The following is a 24,578-nucleotide window of genomic DNA, read 5'->3' as shown; positions in this document are numbered from 1 at the left end:
ATTAACAGTATTTTGCACTTTATTATCTGTGCCTCTGGAAAGATCATTATAAAAAGTTTAATTAATTTGGCTTCACTGTGACTTAATGAAAGAGCCTGAAGTATAGTGCACATACCTGAAACACTAATACACTAAATAGTGAGAGTCTCTTCAACTAGACCTGGTTCCCACAGGATGTATATCTGTCACAAAGCAAGCATTTCAAGAGCTACCATTGGATTGTTTATAGGAGCTATGAACTCATTGGTATGGTACAAAGCATGTTTTATTTGCACTTGGGATATCAGGTTCAAATCTTAACTCACTGAAGAGCTTACCAAGTCATATGGCTGAGTTAAGACATTATAATGGCATGATATCCAAACCCAACATACTATGGTTACATTTAACTACAGACTGTTGAATTGTAATCCATGGTTTGAAGTTAACTTGTTTTTAAAAACATAGTTAAGATTAAGCTCAGTTAATTGGATTTGGATAAAACAATAAGCTTTGTTTAATCAAAAATGGAAACAAAAGCTTCTGATTGTCTCCCTACATCCACACAGAAAGAGGAGAATGTGAGCCCAAGCCTTTCTGCAACTCATTCCTATCATGATGTCTTAATCAGTAATGAGATACGTAATCTTTTACAAAACATTTAGTTTGGCAAAATTCTGCCATAGAAGGGTTTGGTATTTTCTGTGTATTCTTATAAGGAAAAAAACTACTGTTTTCTTCAATCTTCAGTCCACAGGCACCACCTCCACCTGAACCAACTTGGGAAGAAAGACAGACAAGTGTAATCCATCTTGCAGGCGAAGACTTCAGGGAATCTTTGAAGAAGAAAAAGCATGCTCTTGTAATGTTCTATGCCCCTTGTGAGTAGATGTTTGTCAATTTTCAGTGCTTTTGCACCAAACTAGACATGAGTGCATTCTGATGAGTAATGGTCCATTGCTCATTTAGAGGGAGAGATTTAGATAACCTCAGAAGCATGTCTCAATTCTCTCCCAGTTTGGTCCTTAACGATATCCACTGGGCCAGCACTTCAGGGTAGCCAGACTCCAACATCAGAACTTGCTCCCTGACATCGGGCAGGGTTGCTCTCCCAAAATGACATTTTGTATTATATTTTCCTGTACGCAAGAGACGCACAGCAGTATGTGCTTTTTTAATAGCATCTTTTATAACAAATCCTAACTTCCCCACTACTTTGACAGATGTGGAAAAAAGCACTAAGCCTAAGTTTAATGCTTATTGAAAACCATGGGTAATTCTAAGAGGCAGAATTTACTGGTGGTGACATTCTTGTTGATGTTGACAGAACAGAGCTTATTCATTATGAAAGATGCCAATCAGTCCAAGGCAAGTTGTATCATTTTGAATCAAATGGTAAATTCTATTATTATTATTATTATTATTATTATTATTATTATTATTATTATTATTATTACGCTGCCTTTTGGCCAAAGGCCCTCAAGGCGGCTTACAAGAAAAATAAACACAGGTATAAAAATACAATAATATACAATATAAACAATACAATACAATATACAAAAATTAAATTAAATAGAAACATTATTCTAAGGATACTATCTGAAAGAAAAATAAGAAACTGCAGGTAACAAGCCTGTTCTGCACAAATATGAAAGACTCCAGTGCTGAGAACAAATCTTTGATGTTCTGAACATTTAGAATAGTGATTTCCTTTTTTTATGTAGGAATATGCTGAACTACAAAACACCTAAGGAAATGTTGCTGTAAAGCTACTGAACCATTTCAGTTCTAGTGCTACCTTTTAGAAACAATGAACAGTATAATCCACAATCTGGTTATGCCTAAATGCTTATTTAAGCCTAGTAGTTGACTTTAGAAAATTACAATGGTTGTGTTCTATGTAAGCTAATTTAATTGTGCACTGAGTCGCACATCCATGCTAATGGACATGTATGTAGCTTTCTCCCTGAAGATTCTTGCTCTGATACATTTACTCGCAAGTATAACACTCTCCTGTACTTCCTTCGTTCCACCAGAACTGGTTTGAAGAAAGAGCGTCATGAACATAGGGAGTCTTACTGTGAATTTTGAAGTGAGTTTTTATAATTAAGAAATGAAAAATGGGCTGCTATTGTTGGGATGTGTTTCTCAACACCTTTGAGATAAAAGACTCCACTTCAGATCCATATTTAGTAATGGATATGCTTTTAATTTGGAGTCATGAGAATCCTATGATTAATGTATTTACACCTGTTGTAATATTATCACTTCCTGCGTTCAGATAAATGTGAGAGTGGATGTGGTACCTTTGATATATAATACACTCATACATACACAGCCTGTTCTTAATCAAGCACTATAGGAAGTAACTACTGAATATTTCAAATCTCTGCTTTCATTAATAGGGAAACAGAACAAGTACAAATCATTGTGTAGTGAGGTTTCCCTTTCTCCACTTGTAATGTGCCTTCTGTTAAATTTGATAGATTGTCTTTGTTTATCACTTTCTCAATCACAGAATCTCTCAGGGTTTTTATGCCTACCAATTACCACTAACTTGCTTATTGTAGTGCAGAAGGAGAACAGCTAAGATTGCCAGGCTGTATTACTACAAATAATTTTCTTTCTCTATTCAGAGCCACATCCTAGGTCAGTGAAGCTCCTTAGCCAAAGACACATCATACAGTGTCCAGTAAAGAGTTACAAATGCCATGATTAGGGTTTGCTTTTTAATCTGAACAGTTTGTCTGAACTCCTTGATGCTTTCTAAAACCTTCAGTTTAATTAGGCAAATTGTCAGTACAGATATTCTTGCAGCTTGCAAATGACTGCTGAAATGCTTAACAATGATCCTCCCATTCAATCACTCCTACATTATTATTCCCCATTTCAGACATGGGGAAATGAAACAGAAAATCTTTTGAAGTAGAGCATCTAAACTAGCCTTAATAGAACTTTAGACAGAGGAATATATGATCCATATAGTCCATGAGCCAAGAGTTGAAAATTGACTTATCAATGTCATGTAAGATGGTAAAATTTCAGTATGGTTTTTTGAAAGGTGTATATCTTTGGGTTGTATTTTCATGTGAAAGCCCACTCTAACTGGATGCTTAAGCTTTATGATGTCATTAAGATAGCTGAAGCTATCTTTTTCTAACTTTTCTAATTTAAGCTGTAACGTGAACAAAGTGTCTGATTTTAAAATTCAAAACTGCATTGGAAAGCTAATGAAGTCTCTTACAAATAATTAGTTGTAATAATAACACTATCCATTACCATTTTTGTAATACAAGCCATATATCAAGAAAAAAGTTACATTTTCCTCATTTTTATACGGTTGACTCATATAACACTTTACCTGATCCAGATATGCACCTAAAGTATTTTAGACAATTGTAGGGTACTCATTTCCCTTTCCAACAAACCATAGTATGAAAAATATGATTTTGATATGTCATAGGCTATAAGCAAATAAAGAAATGTATGTATGTCATAGTTAGACACATTTGAGCATATCCATGTTTTATGCAATTTTACCTATGTATGGATAACCGGTAACTTAGTGTTACTGCAGAGAAACATCTAGTAGTTTTGTGAGTTCAGCAACTGTTCAATATGCATGTGCTTTTATTTACCGAGATTACAATGTTATCATTTCACAACTGCTTATCTTTTATCAAACTTAATTTTAATGTTTATCACTGCTGCAGTCATCATCTGAATCCTCAAGTTCAATTTCAAAGTCTGGTTGCTACATGACTGTAGTTTGCCCATAGCAGTGCAAGTCAGTCCATTGGATAGGCATGAGCAGTTTGAGAGTTGACAGGAACTGCAATTGGTGCTGGTAGTTCATGCATCCAGTCAATGACAAGATTACCATATTGTCAGAACAGGCCTATCATATGCAAATGCAATCCAGAAACATACACCTTTCAAAAAATCATAATGACGTTTTTCCACCTTACATGGTACAGGCAGGTATCACGGAATTGCAGGGATGGTGTCAGGAAGGCTAAAGCTGAGAATGAGCTGAGATTAGCGAGGGATGCTAAAAGCAACCAAGAAGCTTTCTTCAGGTATGTCCATAGTAAAAGACAGAGAAAAGAAACGGTGGCACAGCTACTCAATAAGGATGGCAAAATGATAACAGATGACAAAGAAAAGGCAGAAGTCCTCAATTCCTACTTTGGCTAGGTCTTCTCCCAAAAAAGGATCTGTGACCCTCCTGGGAAACATGAAGTAGAAGAGGCAAGATTGGAGCTTGAGATTGATAGACAAATGGTCAAGGAATACCTAATCACTTTGAACGAGTTCAAATTGGCAGGGCCCAATAAACTGCATCCTAGAGTGTTGAAGGAATTGGCTGAAGAACTCTGAAAACCACTGTTAATTATCTTTGCGAAATCATGGAGGACTGGTGAAGTGCTGGATGACTGGAGGAGAGCTAATGTTGTCCCTATCTTCAAAAAAGGCAAAAAGGAGGAACCGGGGAACTACAGACCAGTGAGCCTAAAATCAATCCCTGGAAAAACTCTGGAGCAGATGATAAAGCAGTCAATCTGTAAGCACCTTGAAAACAATGCAATGATTACTAGAAGCCAACATGGATTTATGAAGAACAAATCCTGCCAAACTAATCTTACCTCATTTTTTGACCGGGTAACCTCCCTGGTAGACTGTGGGAATGCTGTGGACATAATATACCTTGACTTCAGTAAAGCTTTTGACAAAGTGCCCCATGATATTCTGATTAGCAAGCTAGCTAAATGTGGGCTGGATGGAACAACTATCAGGTGGATCCACAGTTGGCTTCAGAATCGTACTCAAAGAGTGCTTATCAATGGTTCCTTCTCAAACTGGGCAGAAGTAACAAGTGGGGTACCACAGGGCTTGGTCCTGGGCCCAGTGCTCTTCAACATTTTTATTAACGACTTGGATGAGGAGGTACAGAGCATGCTTATCAAATTTGCAGAAAATACAAAATTGGGGGGCATAGCTAATACTGTGGAAGATAGAAGCAGAATTCAAAGGGACCTTGATAGGCTGGAGCATTGGGCTGAAAACAACAGAATGCAATTCAACAGGGATAAATGCAAAGTTCTACACTTAGGAAAAAGAAACCAAATGCACAGTTATAAGATGGGGGATACTTGGCTTAGCAATACAACATGTGAGAAGGATCTTGGAATTGTTGATCACAAGCGGATATGAGCCAACAGTGTGATGTGGCTGCAAAAAAGGCAAATGCTATTTTAGGCTGCATTAACAGAAGTATAGTTTCCAAATTGCGTGAAGTATTAGTTCCCCTCTGTTCAGCACTGGTTAGCCCTCATCTTGAATACTGCATCCAGTTCTGGTCTCCGCACTTCAAGAAGGATGCAGACAAACTAGAACAGGTTCAGAGGAGGGCAACAAGGATGATCAGGGAACTGGAAACCAAGCCCTATGAGGAGAGACTGAAAGAACTGGGCATGTTTAGCTTGGAGAAGAGAAGACTGAGGGGAGATATGATAGGACTCTTCAAGTACATGAAAGGTTGTCACATAGAGGAGGGCCGGGATCTCTTCTTGATCGTCGCAGAGTGCAGGACACGGAATAATGGGCTCAAGTTGCAGAAAGCCAGATTTCGACTGGAAATCAGGAAAAATGTCAACTGTTGGAGCCATATGACAATGGAATCAATTACCTAGAGAGATAGTGGACTCTCCGACACTGGAGGCATTCAAGAGGCAGCTGGACAGCCATTTATTTATTTATTTATTTATTATTTAATTTGTATCCCGCCCTTCCTCCCAGCAGGAGCCCAGGGTGGCAGACAAAGCGCTAAAAACTCTTTAAAACATTATAAAAACAGATCTTAAAATACATTAAAACAAAACAGCATTAAAAACATAAAAAAACAACTTTAAAAAAGGGTTAAAAACATTATTAAAAAACATATTAAGCAATTCCAACACAGACTGTTGGGAATGCTTTGATTTGGATTCCTGCATTGCGCAGGGGGTTGGACTTGATGGCCTTATAGGCCCCTTCCAACTCTACTATTCTATGATTCTATGACGATACAGATTTTTGGTCTGGCCCATGGACTATTTGCATAAAGGGTATAAAAGGTGAAGCACATTGCAAAGTAAGATTTCCGTGCCATGGCCAGGCCTGAAACTAGACTGAAACGGATCCAGGTAATCAGTTTCCTCCAACCATGCTTGAAGCTGGACTGCCACTACCCTTTCGAGCACCTTGCCCAAAAAGGGGATATTTGCCACTGGGTGATAGTTGTTTAGCACTTCTAGGTGCAGAGAGGTCTTCTTAAGGAGACAACGCACCACTGCCTTCAAGGCAGATGATACCCCCCCCGACAATCCTACTATAGATACAGAGAGTCCAGATCAGTGTGGGCAGGCATTCTATTAACACCATGTAGGAGCTGCAAGTAACTTCTAATGTCAAGTGGGGTTTCTATATGGCACCTATAAGCATGGTAGTCTAACCAGTGCAATACCTGAAAGTTTTAGAGTATCATGCGTATGGACCTTTGTATGGACTGTCTGATTTCACACCAAAAGTTATATGCTTGATGGAGGGGAGGGGCAGTTTCTCCTCTACAGTAGGGCCCCACTCATACGGTGGGTTATGTTCCGGACCCCGCTGTAAAGCGGAACCCATTGAATAGAATGGTGTGTGATGCCCAAAAACCGCCGTAAAGTGGAACAAGCGCCGTATGAGTGGGGCTTTAGTCTAATTGCATCTAATTGAGACCGCTGTATTAGCGAAGCGCTGTAAAGCAAAGCGCCGTAAAGCGGGACCCTACTATATATGATCCAGGTGCCTGCTGACTGTCTGATTCAAGGCAGAGACAATTGTATTATCTCTGTAGTTAGTTTCTTTGGATGTTGGTGATGGCGCAGAATTTGCTTTTAGTGGCAATTTCTGTTCTGTCCTTAATGGAGTAAAATAGTAGAGTAAATCATATCAGTAGTACCTAGAGGATTTGTTATGCCTTTTGTTTCATTACAGATGGATCTGTGAAATGATTTCTTGCTGGTATAGTCACTGTGTAAATCTTGTTCTTCTTGTACATGTATTAATTAGTAATTGGGGAACTGCCCTTGAAAATATTTCTTTCAACATTACTCTTACTCCAAAAGTTATGAGGCAGCTGAATGGACTTGAACACTAGCAAGACAGAAAGTATGGATAGAAAGCAATAGTGACACCAAAACTTAAATATAATTTTGTCAGGTTTTGCACTCATAAAACCTTTAGTTCTTATATAATAAGATGTCTTTTAAATTAAAATCTTAAATTACCTTAAAATGTTGCATGTGATTTAATTACCTTTAAGGAGATTACCTTATATGATAAGGCCATGTCAGCATTTAAAGATTTGAATGTCTCTCTTTGACAGATGATTTATTTAGCATTAGCAATGGAAGGACACCGTTTGCCACTGAATAATACACTTCTCCATTAACATGTTCCTACCACCTGCTAATTATCAGGTCACTAGATTTTAAAATTGTAGGATTTTAGCATATCGATATCAATTGTAAATCACAGTGGCTTTTTGTACAGAGCCCTAATCATTAACCTTAAATGATGTAGGGTGAGAGGCCTGCTCACAAAAGCTAATTGCTGCCTTTAACATCATCATTGGGAAGCAGAACTTTGTTTTCTGTAGAACTTTGGGGCAGTAGATGTCATAGCCACTTGACCAAGCATGAGACCCAAGCAAGATTCATGCAGGAAGTGTGTGAGCAGAGCTGCTGACATGGTTCTCTTTTTGCCCTTTCTGTGCTTGGCATGTGTGTTGTTTCAAGGCTTAATGGAATTCTGCAGCAGGTTCTGTGTTGGTCCTAAGCATAGGGTTGTCAACTCTCCGATTTTTGCCCGGAGATTTTTGGGGTCCTCTCTGGGTCAGTCACCTTAATCTTCCAACTCTCAGCTTTCATGTAAAAAAATTACATTTCTAGGTGGTCTGGTTCACGAGATACACACCAGAACGTCAGACACCCCCCCCCAACAACTTCTGTGAAATGATCTCTTAGCTGGCTGCTCTAACCCCACCCTTTCAGGTTTGTAGCCAATAAGTGAAGTCAGGGTTGTGATTGACAAGGGATTTCTGGGCCTCCAGGCAGTACCTAGACCCCATTGCAAAGGTAGAAACTAGGTTTTTTCCTGTTTATCTGGAAAACTCATAAATTGAGCAAGTATATAGCCTTCAGCAGTACCAAAAGTCATTTTTTTCTCTTGTGTGCAGAAATCAAACAAGTGTAAATTTTCCTCGGCTTTTGAAGAAGGCAGTTTTTTTTGAAAACCTTCCCAATATGAAGCTTTAATCCAATACTTGCTTTTCTGGGAGTAAAGCTGCAATGCTAATCCCACATACCTGGAGAAAACCCCATTGAATTTAATAGGACTTACTTTTGAGAAGACATGGTTAAGATTGTGCTGTAAATTAATGGGACTTTTGAGTGAACAGAGCAAAGGATTGTGTTTGTGTTGTAAATCTTTCTGTCTCCCTCCAATTCTATTTTTAAAAGCAATTAGGCAGAGCTTACTGCTTTTATTATGTAGGAAACTAACACTGATTTTACTTTAAAAAAATGTTCTGCAATGAGCAACTGGTTTTGACAATAAACTATTATATGGGGTGTATGTATTTTTACATCTCCAGTGTGTGTGTGTGTGTATGGAGTCTTCCCAACAACCCTGTCAGGTAGGGTTGGTGATTGGAAACCAAGGCAGCTCACAACAAGAAATAAATCCTTTTAAAATCCAATAACCATAAAAACAAGTATAAACACTTGCAAAACAGTTTAAAGTGGTATGCAGGGCCGGCGCCAAAGGGCGGCCAGGTCGGGTCCTGGCCAAGGGCCCCTGGCATCACAGGGGCCCCTTGATAGGGTAGGGGAGGAGTAGCACACCCCTTCCGCGACGTGCGGGTAGCTGTCATGGATCGCAGGAAGGGAGCTTGCAAGCCGCCTGTGCGTTTGCTGGCTCCACCTACCTGTCTTTCCTGTCTCTTGTGGCTGTGCATGCAGGGCTACCATTAACCAAGATGGAGGCCAAGGTTTCCCTAAGGTGTTGATGCCCCTGCCACCATCTTGGTTGATGGTAGGGATGCACGCGCATAGCAGCATACCACCAACCAAGATGACGGTGGAGGCTTCAGCCCCTTAGGGAAACCTTGGCTGCCATCTTGGTTAATGGTAGCCTTGCCCACGCAGCGCGTGCAGCCACAACGGACAGGAGAGACAGGTAGGTGGCACGTAAACACACACTGGGCTAGGACCCAGGGCAGGCTGGTGTCCAAGGCCCCTGGCATGCCTGCTGCCGGCCCTGGTGGCATGATTCTGAACTTTAGATTGGGTGAGTGAAGTTCCTTATCATTTGAGGCTGCAGTTCTGTGCATGCTTTCCTGTGTGAGTTTGGGACTTGCTTCTGAGTAAACAATCATAGGATTCCACTACAAATATCTTTATAGGTTTTGTAAATAATAAACATGTTTGATAGTCATGCTTATGTAAATATTTCTTCATACTGTGTCCCAATAAGTATCTGATTTCACACAATGGTTGAATGTTATTATTTCCTCTGCATTTTAAGTGTGCCCTTCTTCGTTGGAGTAGTCATGGTTCCCCTCTGTTGTTTTCATCCTGAGGGGCAGATTAGGCTGAGAGATGGTGAGTAGCCCATGATCACCCAGTAAACTTTATAGCTCATTTCCATTTTAAAAAATTAATTAAAACGATTTACACGCAGGCAAGGTTTGTTAAGTAGATCCATATAATGCATTTCAAGCACATCCAACTCGCATTTAAAGTGCATGACTTCCAATAAAGAATCCTGGGGAGTGTAATTTCCCCCTCACAGTTGTTGTTCCCACCACCCTTAACAAACTACAGTTCCCATGATCCTGTGGGTGGGATTCATGTGCTTCAAATGTATGTTGAATGTGCTTTAAATGAATGGTGTATATCTGCCCTAGGTATGATGTGCATTCATTAGTGAATTGAAAAGAACAATTTTAACAGATACTTTTTTAAAACGGGAAGGGCTGTAGCTCAGTGGCAGGGCATATGCTTTACATGCAAAGGTCCAAAATTCAATTTCTGCAAAAGACTATTGCCTGGATTCCTAGAAAGCCAATATTAGTCCATATGATCAGTACTGAGCTAGATGGTACCAAATGGCCTGAGTCGGTATAAGGCAGATTCCTTTGTTCCTAAAAGTGGAAAGAGATCCAAGGGCCACAGTGACTCCAAAATTTATTTATGTATTTTATTTACAAAATTTTATACTGCTTCATTGTAAAAAAACCTCAAAGCGGATTACAGAAAGAATTAAAACAATAACATTATTGGCAAAAACAGTTAAAGGCAAGTATTTAAAAACTTTCAAAATAATAAAACAAACAATGAGTTAAAAACAGATAAAAACTACTTGCCTGGGTAGGCTTGCATAAACAGAAATGTTTTTAGCAGGTGTTGAAAAGAGTATAATGAAGGTGTCTGCCTCATGTCAATAGGCAGGGAGTTCCAAAGTGTAGGTGCTGCCACACTAAAGGACTGATTTCTTACAAGAGCAGAACAAGTACTATGTGGCACCTGTACCATGGAAAGCACACTTTGAACTTGGCCTTGTAGCAAATCGGCAACCAGTGCAGATTTCAGAGCAGAGGTATTATGTGTTGATAGGGTCTCACTGCTGTCAGAATGCCACAGCATTCTGCAGTAACTGCAGCCCCCTGGTCAAGTTGTGCTGCATGAGGATTTCTGTGACCTTGGCTGACTGGCTGCCAGAATTTTTTTAGTTTTGGTTTTTGGTTAGGAACCCTGATGGTTGTGGGATGCTAAATTTTCTACCTTACTCATAGGATTTTTGTTGTGGTTGGCATGGTATTGCATTTTGGAAATCATCACTGTCTTTTTTTCTATTTGCATTTTACGTACTTTTAACATCACTCTCTTACATCCATAGAAGCAACAACAGTGGTTCCATGTGGTCAGCTCAACCCCCTTAAATCCACTGATGATGCACCTTGTTACTTGCATGATGATTTGTTTCTTGCCCAATAGTGGTGAAAGAGCATTCACATACTGGGAAATGTGGCTTCAATTGCTGTTGTTCCCAATCTACTGCCTGTGAAGGTAAACCAAACCATGTGTGTTTTCTCTCTATCAGTTATTACTCACTAGAATTGGGTTGGCTGCCAAAGTGAGTTTATAGCAGCTCACAGAGTAGACAGAAAAAGGCAGAGAATCTTCTAACTCTTACTCATTTCTTAAACCTCTTTCTGAAGTGAAGGGTAAAATCTATAAAGACGTTCGGAGCAGCCATGTTAAAAGGTAGGGACAGGGCATTCCAGGCAGGGTGTTGCCAACCCTGCTTGGATATGGATATCTTTGCAGAGGATCCCTAGTCTAGCTTTACTAACAGCACAATCCAACTACTCAGATGTAACTCCTATTGAGTTCTATGGGGCTTAGTAAGTGTATTTAGAATTGCAGCCTTCAGAGGCATCCATCTTTACTCTTGAGTGCTCCCATCTAACATCTCTATAACACTAGGCTCCTTTCTTCCTATAACTGCCTTGTGGCTGGGCTGGCCTGAGAGCACTTAAACCCTTCTTGCCAGAAGCAAGTAGACTAGATTAAATGTTCCCTACCCAAGCTCCGTGTTTTAGCTAAGATTTCTATCTTAATTTTCAGAGAAATGTTTTTGTTTGACTTGTATGCTTCAAGCAACTGTGTTTGATGCTTAATGTATCATGCTTAATGACATCACTAAGGCCCACCCCTGTGACATCTCTAAGCCTCACCCCATGACATCACTCGAGCCTGCTCCTATGACATCAGTATGGCCCGCTGCCATGACATCACTAGGGCCCACCCCTGAAATCTCAGGCTTTGGGGTGCTTCTGACCTGGCAACCCTACCTAAGCAAGACAAAAAGGTGAAAGTAGATTCCTCGATAATTGCTGTACTATATTTCTCCCTTTTGCTGCTGATACAAATAAGGTAATAGCTTCACTTCTGTAATTCATGCTGAAAAGGGGGTTTGTGCAAGTAGTCTATGGGCCAGAAAGGGGGTGGTTACCATCTGCGCTAGTCTTTTTTTAAAAAAAACCTATGGCCCTGGAAAATAATCAGCCAACTTGGCCATCAGTAATGAGTAGCTTGCACTGGAAAAAATTACATTAAACAAAACATACTATTAAGTTTGGGACTATACGTTGATAGTGAGTAGCTTTCATCATAGCCAATAATTTTACTAGGATCATAGGCTATAAAAACAATCCCTAATTTAATCCCAAAATATGATACTAACCACCGCATTTTAAAGGACCATGTAATTGGAAGGAATGGTGGTTTACACCCTCCAAAGAGATATGATCAATCACTGATCAGTGTCAGATAGTCAGCCTAAATGAAGAAAAAATGGTATACAATATGCAGAAGACAGATCACTACTCAACCTCTATGAACAATTTCAGCCTCAAAGAAAATCTAAAAAAAACCAGATTTTTCCCCTTGTAGATTTTACACTGACTGATACGCATTTTTCACTTATGCTTCCAAAATTATTTTGATACATTATGGATGGGCAAAACGTTCAAATTTATAGCCTCAAATTGGATATTAAGTATTTTCAGTTGTCCTTTACATAATTAAGGTGATTTTTCAGTGAAAGCCAACATGGCTGATCATTTTAGTTGAGCCATATGCTATTTAGAAAAGGCTTTATTCAACCCAGATGATAATGACAGCCACCCCATTTTTAATCCACAGGTCTATAGAGTAAGGGGAAGTGCTTTTTTTATTCCCACTTGACTTAGAAAGAGTATTCAGGTGAGATTTTGAATATTGCACCCCATGAATTACATTTCTTTACAACTGAATCTGAATGGCTTGGGAGCATCGGTATTCTGATATATTGTGAATAGAGTCCTATATTAGCAGTCCCTGTGTTCTCCCCAATCCTGCTAAAGCCAGTTATTACAAAATAAATAAGCTTCTCTTTTAAAAAAAACAGCAGAACTCCACCAGCTTTGTGGAACCAGAATCATAAAATGAGCAAGTACTATTTTTTATTTTATGTACTCTGTACACAATATATACATAATAGTTTGTATTCTTCTATTTAAACATTTGGGTTTCTTGAATGCAGTTTCTTTAATATAGCATATATAGGGCCTTAATAGTTCATTTCCTAGGGTGTAGATTTTCAGCCTTCAGATATGTTTTGTACACACAGACTCCTAGGAGAGTTGATGTGAAATACCTTTGAATGCATTGCTTGCTTGTTTGTGATATTCTTGTCCTCTCGTGACAGACATGTGTATTATGGGTAGACACATCAAATATATATAATTTTTATACATCTACCAGTAAAGTCCATGTCTGTCACATATAAATTACAAACTCAGTAAAATGAATACTGTTTGGCTCAAACATCTGTTATTTCTTGTAAATACGTGGCCAGGAAGGTGGATGCTTAATGATTTACTGTCTCTGAATTAGTCAGATTTTTCTTTGATGCTCATGTTTGGCTTTTCTGGGAAAAACATTTTTCAGAAAAAAAATTCCTGTAACCTTTCAATATAATATGAAATACAACCTCATTTATAAAAGTAGCCAGGAAGGCATATACAGAAGACTGATTATATCTGCAATTGGCCATGACTACCTTGCCTACATACACTCCATTAACATACAGTGATTTACATAGCACTTCAATATAAGCAAGTGTCAAGTGATGCACACTGGGGCAAAAAATTCTAACTTCATATGTACACTTAATGGGGTCTGAACTGGTGGTGATTGACCAGGAAAGGAATCTTGCGCTTCTGACAGATAGTTTGGTGAAAGTGGCAACCCAGTGTGCAGCAGCTGTGGAAAAGGCAAATGCCATGTTGGGAATCACTAGGAAAGGTATTGAAAAAGAAAGCTGCCTCTGTCACCATGCTGTTATACAAATCTATTGTGTGACTTCACTTGGAATACTGTGTACAGTTCTGGTCACTGCAGATCAAAAAAGATATTGTAGAGCTCGAAAAAAAGGACAAAGAAAATGATCAAGGGGCTGGAACAGCTCCTCTATGAGGAAAGTTTACAATACTTGGGACTTTTTAATCTAGGAAAAAGGCAGGTAAGGAAGGGGGGAACATGATAGAAGTATATATAATTATGCCCAGTGTGGAGAAAGTGGTCAGAGATATTTTTTTCCCTGTCTCATAATAGTAGAACCTGGGATAATCTAAGAAAGCTGAACATTGAAAGATTCAGGACAGGTGAGAGGAAGTAGTAGATAGTCAATCTGTGGAATTCATTATCATAAGATATAGTAATGCCCACCAACTTGGATGGCTTTAAAAGGGGATTTGACAAATATCTAGAGCAGCCTTTCCCAACCAGTGTGCCTCCAGACGTTGTTGGACCACAACTCCCATCAGCCTCAGCCAGCATTGCCAATGGTCAGGAAAGATGGGAATTGTGGTCCAACAACATCTGGAGGCACACTTGTTGGGATAGGCTGACCTAGAGGATAAAGCTATCAATGAATGCTAGTCATGATGGCTGTGTGCTACCTTCTAGTATCAGAGGTGATATGCTTCTGAATACAAGTTGCTGGAGAATACAAGTGAGGAGTGAGTGTTGATATGCTCATGTCTTGCTTGTGGACTTCCCATGGGCATCTGGTTGGGAACTGTGAGAACAGGATGCTGGACTAGTTGGGCCTTTGGTCTGATCCTGCAGGGCTCTTTTTATGTTCTTATGATTTACATGTCACAATCTACATTTGGAATCCATGTTGGCTTGTTCATGCAAGTGACTCCTGTGCAGGCATACCCCCCCATGCAAAATGGTGCTAAAAAGGTAATATAAAGAACTAAATGGGGAATATGCAGTGGAGGGTGTGTTCACTGAAGAAATCTACCACTGGATTACTGCTGGATGTGCTTCTACTCCTGTAGGGTTTTGCTTGACTAGAAGCAGCTTGGTGATATATCATCTAACTGGGTGAGGAATAGCTGCACTTGAAATAACTACTATTTGAAAAGGTAGAAAATGCATTCCCACTTAGCTGAGCAAGAAATCAAGATGACATAAGCTATTTTTGAGCCTAATTGTCACAGTAGTAGTTTACTCCAGTTATTCCTTCAGTGGTAAAGTACTTCATCTTGGGTAGTTTGTGGATACACAGAACTGAACACGAGTATTTTAGCCCCAGCTGCAGAAAGTAGTTTGCTACTATGCAATGATGAAACAATCATGCCATCTGAGTTCTCCACCATGCAGAAAAACAGAGACTGTTTCTGAGCAAAGAAAGAAAGTAGTGTGCTGCTGACATTACTGCTGGAGCTAACTACTACTTTAAGAGAGTAAGTGCAAATGTGCCCTAAGCCTCAGGATATTCTTTGTGCATCAGAGTTTCTAGAATGCATCAACAAACCTTGGGAATGCACCTCACTACATGCTACACAGAGAAAGAGAGAGAGAGAGGCAGGCAAGACAAATGACCTTTGTGTGAGAGAGGAGTGCAGGAGAGTGTCTGGCTGTAGCTCTCCAGCCATTCTTCTGCTGTTTAGGATTGGTGACAAAAGCACAGTCCTGGCCACTTTTTTTAATTTGTGTTTATTTTTTGTTAGCTGCGTGAGGCCATTTTTGCCCAAAAGGCGGCATAGGAATAAACTGTAACATAATATAACACTTACAGCGGCAAGCCTCATCTACAACATTCAGTGGGATGGCATGGCAACATGGTTTTGGTAGACTTGCTACTTGAAAAGTATGTTTGACTGTGCCTTTTCTGTAGCTCAGATTGTGTGGAGCAACAGCATTGCCATGTGTTGTGGGCTTCCCCATGGCAGGATAGAAAGACCGCAGCTGTGGAATGCTGTCCTTTCATTGCAAGCACAGTATGCTGCCTGCTGTGGTGGAGACAAAACTATTTGAAGGATTGTCCTCCTTAATGATTTTCCCACCATACCAATTTACACCACATAAGTTTCTGTTACTCCGATCTGCTTCCTGTTCAGAGAGTGTTCTTGGCTTGAAAAGGCTCTTCCTTTTGCCTTCTTTTAAATTCTTGTACTTCTCCTTTTAACGTTTTTGCTTGGCCTGCTTAAAATATGCAAACCATCTGTGTTTTTATATACTGATCTTAAACAGCCCCTAGTCCAGATTTGTACTTCTTAAATTTGTCCTTCAGCCTATAGTTAATCATCTTCCCTGTAAATGTAAAACCTGTCACTTTAATGAGGAAGTCTCTCTTGGCTATATCAAACCCAGTTGTCAAGCGCTTATTGCAAACCAGCCATGGACATGCAAGTATATCACATGTGTCCGTGCCCTGGAAACTACTATGGGAATCTACACAATATCCACCCTTTGTGCCAGTGTTAACCTCAGGAGTAATTGTCTCTTATATTTGCTTTAAAGCTCTGTATTGAAATGTCATACAAAGCAAAATGGGCACTCCAAGTGTGCTTCTGTTTATATTTGGGATTATTGTTGTTTATTATCAGGTGGATCCACAGTTGGCTCCAGAATCGTACTCAAAGAGTGCTTATCAATGGTTCCTTCTCAAACTGGGCAGAAGTAACAAGTGGGGTACCGCAGGACTCGGTCTTGGGCCCAGTGCTCTTCAACATTTTTATTAACGACTCGGATGAGGAGGTACAGAGTATGCTTATCAAATTTGCAGATGATACAAAATTGGGGGCATAGCTATACCATGGAAGACAGAAACAAAATTCAAAGGGACCTTGATAGGTTGGAGCATTGGGCTGAAAACAACAGAATGCAATTCAACAGGGATAAATGCAAAGTTCTACACTTAGGAAAAAGAAACCAAATGCACAGTTATAAGATGGGGGATATTTGGCTCAGCAATACGACATGTGAGAAGGAACTTGGAATTGTCGTTGATCACAAGCTGAATATGAGCCAACAGTGTGATGTGGCTGCAAAAAGGACAAATGCTATTTTAGGCTGCATTAACAGAAGTATAGTTTCCAAATCGCATGAAGTAATAGTTCCCCTCTATTCAGCACTGGTTAGGCCTCATCTTGAATACTGAGTCCAGTTCTGGTCTCCGCACTTCAAGAAGGATGCAGACAAACTGGAACAGGTTCAGAGGAGGGCAACAAGGATGATCAGGGAACTGGAAACCAAGCCCTATGAGGAGAGGCTGAAAGAACTGGGCATGTTTAGCTTGGAGAAGAGAAGACTGAGGGGAGATATGATAGGACTCTTCAAGTACATGAAAGGTTGTCACATAGAGGAGGGCCGGGATCTCTTCTCGATCGTCGCAGAGTGCAGGACACGGAATAATGGGCTCAAGTTGCAGGAAGCCAGATTTTGACTGGACATCAGAAAAAACTTCCTAACTGTTGGAGCCATACGACAGTGGAACCAATTACCTAGAGAGGTAGTGGACTCTCCGACACTGGAGGCATTCAAGAGGCAGCTGGACAGCCATCTGTGGGAATGCTTTGATTTGGATTCCTGCATTGAGCAGGGGATTGGACTTGATGGCCTTATAGACCCCTTCCAACTCTACTATTCTATGATTCTATTAGATTTATTATTCACTTGTTACTCGAAGGCCTCCAAGTGACCTACAGCATTGTTAAAAACAAAAACAAATATATCATACTATAAAAACAGAATGAAACAAGACACACACACACATACACCCATGCAGCCACAGAAAGTTTGGGCAGCATACTAACAACAAGCAAAATCATCTCAGTCTATCAAGTGCCTGGGAAAAAGGTAAGCTTTTATCTGGTGCCAAAAAAATGTCAATGAAGACTCCAGGCAGACCTTACTGGGGAGAGCATTTGACAGGATTTGGGACTATACTGTGCTAAGAATTCTATTGCTACAGAACCATACAGAACCATAGTTGAAGGGGGATCCATCAGAGGCTTCTTACATGGTAGACTTAAGGAACTGGGTTCATATATAACATTTGTCACCTCCCTTGCATGTTTAACTGCTTATATGAATTGTCTGTGTAAACAGTATACATAAGAAAAGAGGTCAGACCATTGACAGTCTGACCATTGGTCCATCTAGCTCAGTATTGTCTACACTGACTGGCAGCAGCTCTTCAGGATTTCAGACGGGACATTGCCAGCCCTACATGGAGATGCCAGGTATTGAACCTGAGACCTTCTGCAGTCAAACAGATACTCTGCCACTGAGCTACAGCCCTTCTCAGTGAGCATTAGTGGAAGTCATGTGTATTTATTGCAAACAGCACAGAATGGCAGCAGGCAGCTTGAAGCTAGTAATCCCTGTTCTTCTGGAGTCTGTCTTTCATAAAGTCCTTTATTCTACATTATGCTTCATGCAGCCCCAGGTCTTACAGTCTGAAAAATTGACTTGAAATTCCCCCTACATATCTGTATATCAAAGAGACGCAGTACTTGTTTATGTATATGACTTTATGCTACCTTTCATGGTTGAAGGTCCCCTCTAAAGTGGTTCACAATAAAGATCATAAAAACAATTTAAAATATGAAACAATTCAACACAATGCCATAGACAAAAACAGCAGGACTTAAAAAATTATAGACCAGTAACCTTATTCAGTTAAAAGCAGCTTGGAATATCCAGGGCTTTCAAGGCACGTTTGGAAATACATCCCAATGGAGAGAGTTTCACAGGAACAGTGCCATCACTGAAAAGGCCCTGTCCTTTGTGCCCAGCAACTTGATGCATCCCAATGGTTGGCCTATGAGCAGGATAGCTGTGGCTGATCTCAGGGCCTGGGGAGATTCCTACAGAGGTAGGTAGTTCTTCAAGTAACCTGGTCTCAAACAATTTGGAACCAGAAATGTACTGACAACCAGTTTGGCCAGTACAGAATTAATGTTATGTGCTCTGATTGCCATAACATCATATTTAAAGCATATTTAAATATGGTTAAATATTTAAAGGCAGCCTCATACAGAATGCATTACTTTGTGGAGCAGGGATGGGCCGAAGTGAAACGGATTTATTGGTAGATCTCCGGGTGACTTGCAATGGATTCACAAGGGTTTCTCACTCATTGCTTGTCAGTAGCAACACAAAAAGACTCCATCCCCTCCAAATTTGATTGCTGGAAAAAATGCTTCAGGAGAAAACAGGAGTGGATTATTGCATGGAAGGACTTGTGTGCTTGGTTCTGGAACTGATTACGAATTCCTGGGCTGAGCATGTGCTCAGCTGGGGTTGCATATGCTATCTTGTACCTGGGTCTGGTTGATGGACCTCAGGGTACTACAGTGTGTGTGTGCGCACGCGCATTTGTAAATATACTAATAGATTAAAAATGTGATAGTGTGAGAAGGGTGTGGTGAAAACGAAGTTTCCTTCTGCAGGAATGAAAATTTCATCCCTAATTCTTTTTTGCAGCTTGCCTGTGCTTTAAATAGAATGAAAGGCTGGATTGGGTTTCATCCAGTTTCCTGCATTTGGCAACCTTTTGTAAGTTGTAACAGATGAAGTTCTGCTGTTCCATATGATGTGTGTCTTCCCACATCTTTTTCTGATGACTTCTTAATTCCTTGAAAATTCAACACAGGGTTCACATCTGTTCTGTTCAGAGGGATGTCCAGACCTCAGTAAATGGCCCATTGGGTTTGGAGATTCTGTGGTACTTAAAAATTCATATGTTGACATTTTAGCTTCACATTCAGATGGTGGTAAACAGGGTAAAAGTACCCTGACCTAAATATAAACGATACAAACTGTTGCCCTGAATAACTCCTAGCTCTGGTTTTCAGTTTCAAAAGTCTCCAATGTGTGTTTGACCTGTGGGATAAAAGAAGTGCATGCATATCCCAAGTGCAGTATTACTTCTAGCATCCCACCTCTTAACTCTTCTAAAATATATTGTCTGTCTCCAGCTTTAGTAATTTATCCTGCGTTTTAGAGACATCTTCTGCAAAACGTTAGCTAGTCTATTGCTGGGAAAACAGAGGCAAATTACTGTTGTCAGAACTTCTGTTCATAGTTATTTTGAATCAGTGCTTCTTTTGGGGAAGTCTGTGATGAGTAAGAATATTGCCACAGCACAAAACACATAGCAAGTAAATATGACAGTATCATTGAGCAATTCTACACATAGTTTGGTAACAGTTATAGATCGGATTTTCAATAAAAGGTTGTTCAGAAAATCTCACAATAGTAAAACATATAGTAATTGCATTGTTGTGCATCATAACCATTACATTATTAATGTATAATTTACTTCTTTAAAAGTTATTCTCCTAGTCAGCATGCTTGCAATTTGATTTGCTTCAACTACACATTGTGGACTGAGTAGTTAAAACTTATTAAGAATATTTCTGAATGATTTTTGAAGCTTTATTAAGTAGCCTGAACTAGCTTTAATAGTTCAACATCATGCAAAAGATAGCTTACGATTAAGCATGTGTATTCTGGAGTCTATAAATTAAGTTGGTGGCATGTCACCTCATACAAACAAGGAAAACATCCGTTTTCAGATCAAATGATATATGTTCTGAAAATCAGGAAGCCATTATGCAAGCTGAGGTGGTAGAATTTGGAACTGTACCACCTTATAGTGCAAATGGAGGATGGTATTTTTCCACAGGTAGCCTGCCATCAGATTGGGTAGTACTGCCATCTAGCGTCCGAAGGCAAGAATGCACTAGAGTTAAAACCTGGGGCTCGAGCCCCGCCCACTCCAGTCTTCATTCTTGCCTCTGTCCGAGGCAGATCTGAATTTAGACAGAGCGTAGCTAAGTCTTATTTCCATTCTGTTACTCTTCTTATCTTTTTACCTCTTGATTTCTTCGGGGCTCTTCCCTGAGGCTTCACCAGCAGCGGCTGCTGCTTTTACATTTAGCGGGGACTCCGCGGCTGCGATCCTCCCCCCCCCTTTTTTCTTTGCCGTTTGTTACTCAGCTTTCAGAACTTCCTCCAGCAGCGGCTGCTGCTCTTTCCCATTTAGCGGGGGCTCCGCGGCTGCGGTCCCCCCTCCCCCTTTTTGCCGTTTATTACTCAGCCTTCTCAGCCTCCTCCAGCAGCGGCTGCTGCTCTCTCGTGTTTGCGGGGGCTCCGCGTCTGTTAGGCTCCAACAGCAGCGGTTGCTGTTTTTTCGTTTAGCGGGGGCTCCGCGGCTGCGGTCTCCCCCCTCCTTATTTCAGTCTATATTTTAGCCTCTACATAGGGAAGCTTGCGGCTGCGGCTCCCTCGTAGACACCCCGCCCGTTCTGAAGCCTCTTGTAGCGCTCCCGTTTTTCCCGCCAACCCCGATATCGCGGCCGCCATTGTTATTTATTTCTGTCCTTAGGGAAGCTTGCGGCTGCGGCTCCCTCGGCGGCCGCCATTGCAATTTCTTCTATTTTTTTACAGAAGCCCCTCAGCCCTGCTGTTCATTCAACCCGGCTTGGGCTCAATTACGCTTACTGATATCGCCCCTCTCGCCTGTTTTTTAGCAGTGTGCTCTCCTGTTAACAAACATATACTCACCTATTCAGTATTCCCCTCAGACACAGCAAGTAGCCCTGTTGTGGGACTTGTGTAGTCTCCGGTTATCAAATTTATATTCACTTAATCAGTATTCCCTTCAGATACATCAGGTAGCCCTGTTATACCACACCTTCCTCTTCGTGTGTGTGTATATTTGTAGGTGCACCTCCAGTAGCCCTGTTATACCACACTTGCCCCATTGTGTGTGTGTATATTCGTAGGTACACCTCCAGTAGCCCTGTTATACCATACCTTCCCCAGTGTGTGTGTGTATATTTGTAGGTGCACATCCAGTAGCCCTGTTATACCACACCTTCCCCATTGTGTGTGTGTATATTTGTAGGTGCACATCCAATTGACTAGTCTGTGCACCTTGGTGGTACCGCACCTTCCCCATTGAGTGCGTGTATCTAACCTTGGCCACACTGCGATTTTTAAATAAAGCTTACCTCTCTGGCAGTGTCACTAGCGGTCTCGCACCTTCCCCATTGTGTGCGTGTACTTAGCTCAAGGCCAAGTTGGCAGTGTAACTAGCGGTCTCGCACCTTCCCCATTGTGTGCATGTACTTAGCTTGGCGCCAACCTTACCCGAGTTGTTACCTTTCTCGTACTGGGCGTACTCACTCGTGTCATACTGTTTCTAGTCTGTCCTATACTGTTTTTACCTTGCCTCTGTTACCGCTCCTTCCCCATTGTGGGCGTCATTCAGAGATTGTCATGGCGGATTTGAACCCTGAGGTGACAATATCCCCTGAAGCAGGCCGTCCATCCCCACGCCAGCCAGCTAAACATAAACACACCAAGGCAAAAGCAAAGACTAAACACCTGTCTGGTCACGGAGCGCCCAAGAGAGCACGCTACGTATCATCACTCCCAGAGAAACCTCGCCATGCAGCCGTTCCTGCACTTTTCCAGTCTCCTCCTGAGTCTTCAGAGGAAGAGTTTGAAGGATTCCCCTGTCAAGCTCCTCAAACTCCGCATGGGCAGCCTCAAATTCCTCTTCAGGAACAGGCACTACCTTCTTCCACTCCCCCAGGGATACAGTTGACCCCTGACTTCCTGCAACAACTACGAGAGCTGCTGGGGTGCCTATCCCATCCCCAGCCTACTCTACATTTGTCTTCTCAGCCCGGAACCTCACGACAGCCCAGCTCTGCGAGACAACCCGGTGACAATACTGATGCTCCACTACCCTCTCCTAACCCATATGAGGTGGTCAGGGGTAGATTGGACGTAGAACAATCTCAGTCTGATGACTACATGAACGTTTTTCAGACTGACCTGGATGAATGGAGTGGGGAATCTGACCAGGAGGAAGAGATCTCCTATCGCCTGTTTGACCCGGCGGATTTCTCTCGTCTGTCACGTAGAGTCTTGGACACTCTTGGCATTCAACCAGAACTTATTCAACCGGTTGTCCCTCCTGTCAAGGGTGCCAGAGTTCTCAAGTCCCCCAGATCAGTGCAGCACTTCATTCCCGTGCCAGACCCCATTAAAAAACTGACCAGAGAAGAATGGGCCCGTCCCCTTCGTCCACGTCGTTCCTCCTCCTTAGCCAACAAGCTCTATACCCTGGACCTGGAATCCATGTCCTTTCTGAACGTCCCGGGGGTGGACCAACCTATTTCCAATCTTGTATCCCATTCTCTCCTTCCAAAGGAAGGCGAATCACTGTTCAACGACCCCTATGAGAGGAGGCTTGACTTTGTCTTCCGTAAGATCCATGAGGCCTCCGCTCATTCCATCCGGGCCTCTTCTACTGCCTCTATCTTCTCACGGGCTTCCATGATGTGGTTAGAGGATATCCTTGACGAACCCAACCCGGATCCCGCCACACTAAGGAAAGGTATCCTCAAGATACACAAGGCTGCTGCCTTTGTGGCCGACGCCACGTTAGACGCTTCCCATCACGGTGCACGCGCCCTTGCAGCCGAAATTGTAGCTCGTCATACTCTATGGCTCCAACATTGGGACGCCGACTCGACTGCCAGAACCAACTTATCCTTAGCTCCATACTCGGGAAATATGCTCTTCGGCGAGGACGCTCTCAAAGCAGTCCTTGTCGACCCCAAGGACAATCGTAAACCTGCACTAGCTATGGCCAAAAGAGACGACCGCAGACCCGGACGACGGTTTACCCCTTACCGTTCCTTCCAACCCTTTCGGAGAGGACGACCCGGTGGACGAGGATGGGACACCAGGCCTACAAATTTCCATCCCTTCAAGGCACCCTGGTCCAGACAACGATCACAATACAGGGGCCAATACCAGAGCAGGCAGGCATATGGCAGAGGACACCGTCAACGCAGGCAGTTCTGACTCCATCCCCATTGGAGGCAGACTCTCCTTCTTCTCCAGCATCTGGCTAAACTTGACAAACATCTCCTGGGTCAGACTTCTCTTCACCCAGGGCTACAATATAGAATTTTGGCGGACACCACTGGACAAATTTTGCATCTCCCCCGTCTCCAGGGCACGCAAAAAGATCATGCAGGACGCACTACGACATCTACTAGAGATAGCCGCTATAGAGCCTGTTCCCCCATCCGAACGGCTACAAGGCGTGTACTCCGTCCTCTTTACGGTTCCCAAGCAAGACTCCTCATGGAGGGCGGTCTTAGACCTCAAGGGTCTCAACCGCTTCGTCAAATACCGCCACTTCAAGATGGAATCTCTGGCGTCTATTGTAGAGGCTCTACAACAAGGGGACTTTATTGCATCCATCGACCTGAAGGACGCTTACTTACACATCCCAATTTGCCCGGGTCACAGACGGTTCCTGAGATTTGCACTAGGCCACCTCCATTTTCAATACCGGGCCCTTCCATTCGGCCTCTCCTCAGCCCCCCGAGTCTTCACCAAAGTGATGGCCACCATGCCGGTGTATCTCTGCCTCCAGGGGGTCCATATTTATGCTTATCTCGACCTCCTCCTCCGAGCAGTCTCCCGGGACTTGGCCAACAGGCAGATCCAGTTCACCCTAGAGGCACTACACTCTCACGGCTGGCTGATCAATGTGGAAAAGAGTCATCTACAACCAACTCAGCGCCTCCAGCACTTAGGGGCAATACCGGACACATCCCTAGCCATGTC

At 41.9% G+C, this 24,578-nt stretch overlaps 1 protein-coding gene across 6 annotated transcripts in view; it reads left to right on the top strand.

Moving 5' to 3' along the window:
• Positions 1-24,578, top strand: part of PDIA5 (protein disulfide isomerase family A member 5) — a 271,149-nt gene that overhangs the window by 200,961 nt on the left and 45,610 nt on the right. For 4 of the 6 annotated variants that reach the window (XM_061609090.1, XM_061609087.1, XM_061609088.1 and 1 more), the window contains one exon: positions 730-860. In XM_061609090.1, the coding sequence (XP_061465074.1) occupies positions 730-860 (131 nt within the window). Of the gene's footprint in view, positions 1-729; positions 861-2,015; positions 2,072-9,591; positions 10,071-24,578 lie in introns of those variants that run through there. The other 2 variants (XR_009760541.1, XR_009760542.1) reach the window with 2 other exon arrangements.

Source organism: Rhineura floridana, chromosome 2 (assembly GCF_030035675.1).
Source record: "Rhineura floridana isolate rRhiFlo1 chromosome 2, rRhiFlo1.hap2, whole genome shotgun sequence".
In the NCBI taxonomy this organism is placed as follows: domain Eukaryota; kingdom Metazoa; phylum Chordata; class Lepidosauria; order Squamata; family Rhineuridae; genus Rhineura; species Rhineura floridana.
This window is presented reverse-complemented; position numbering and strand designations above follow the sequence as displayed.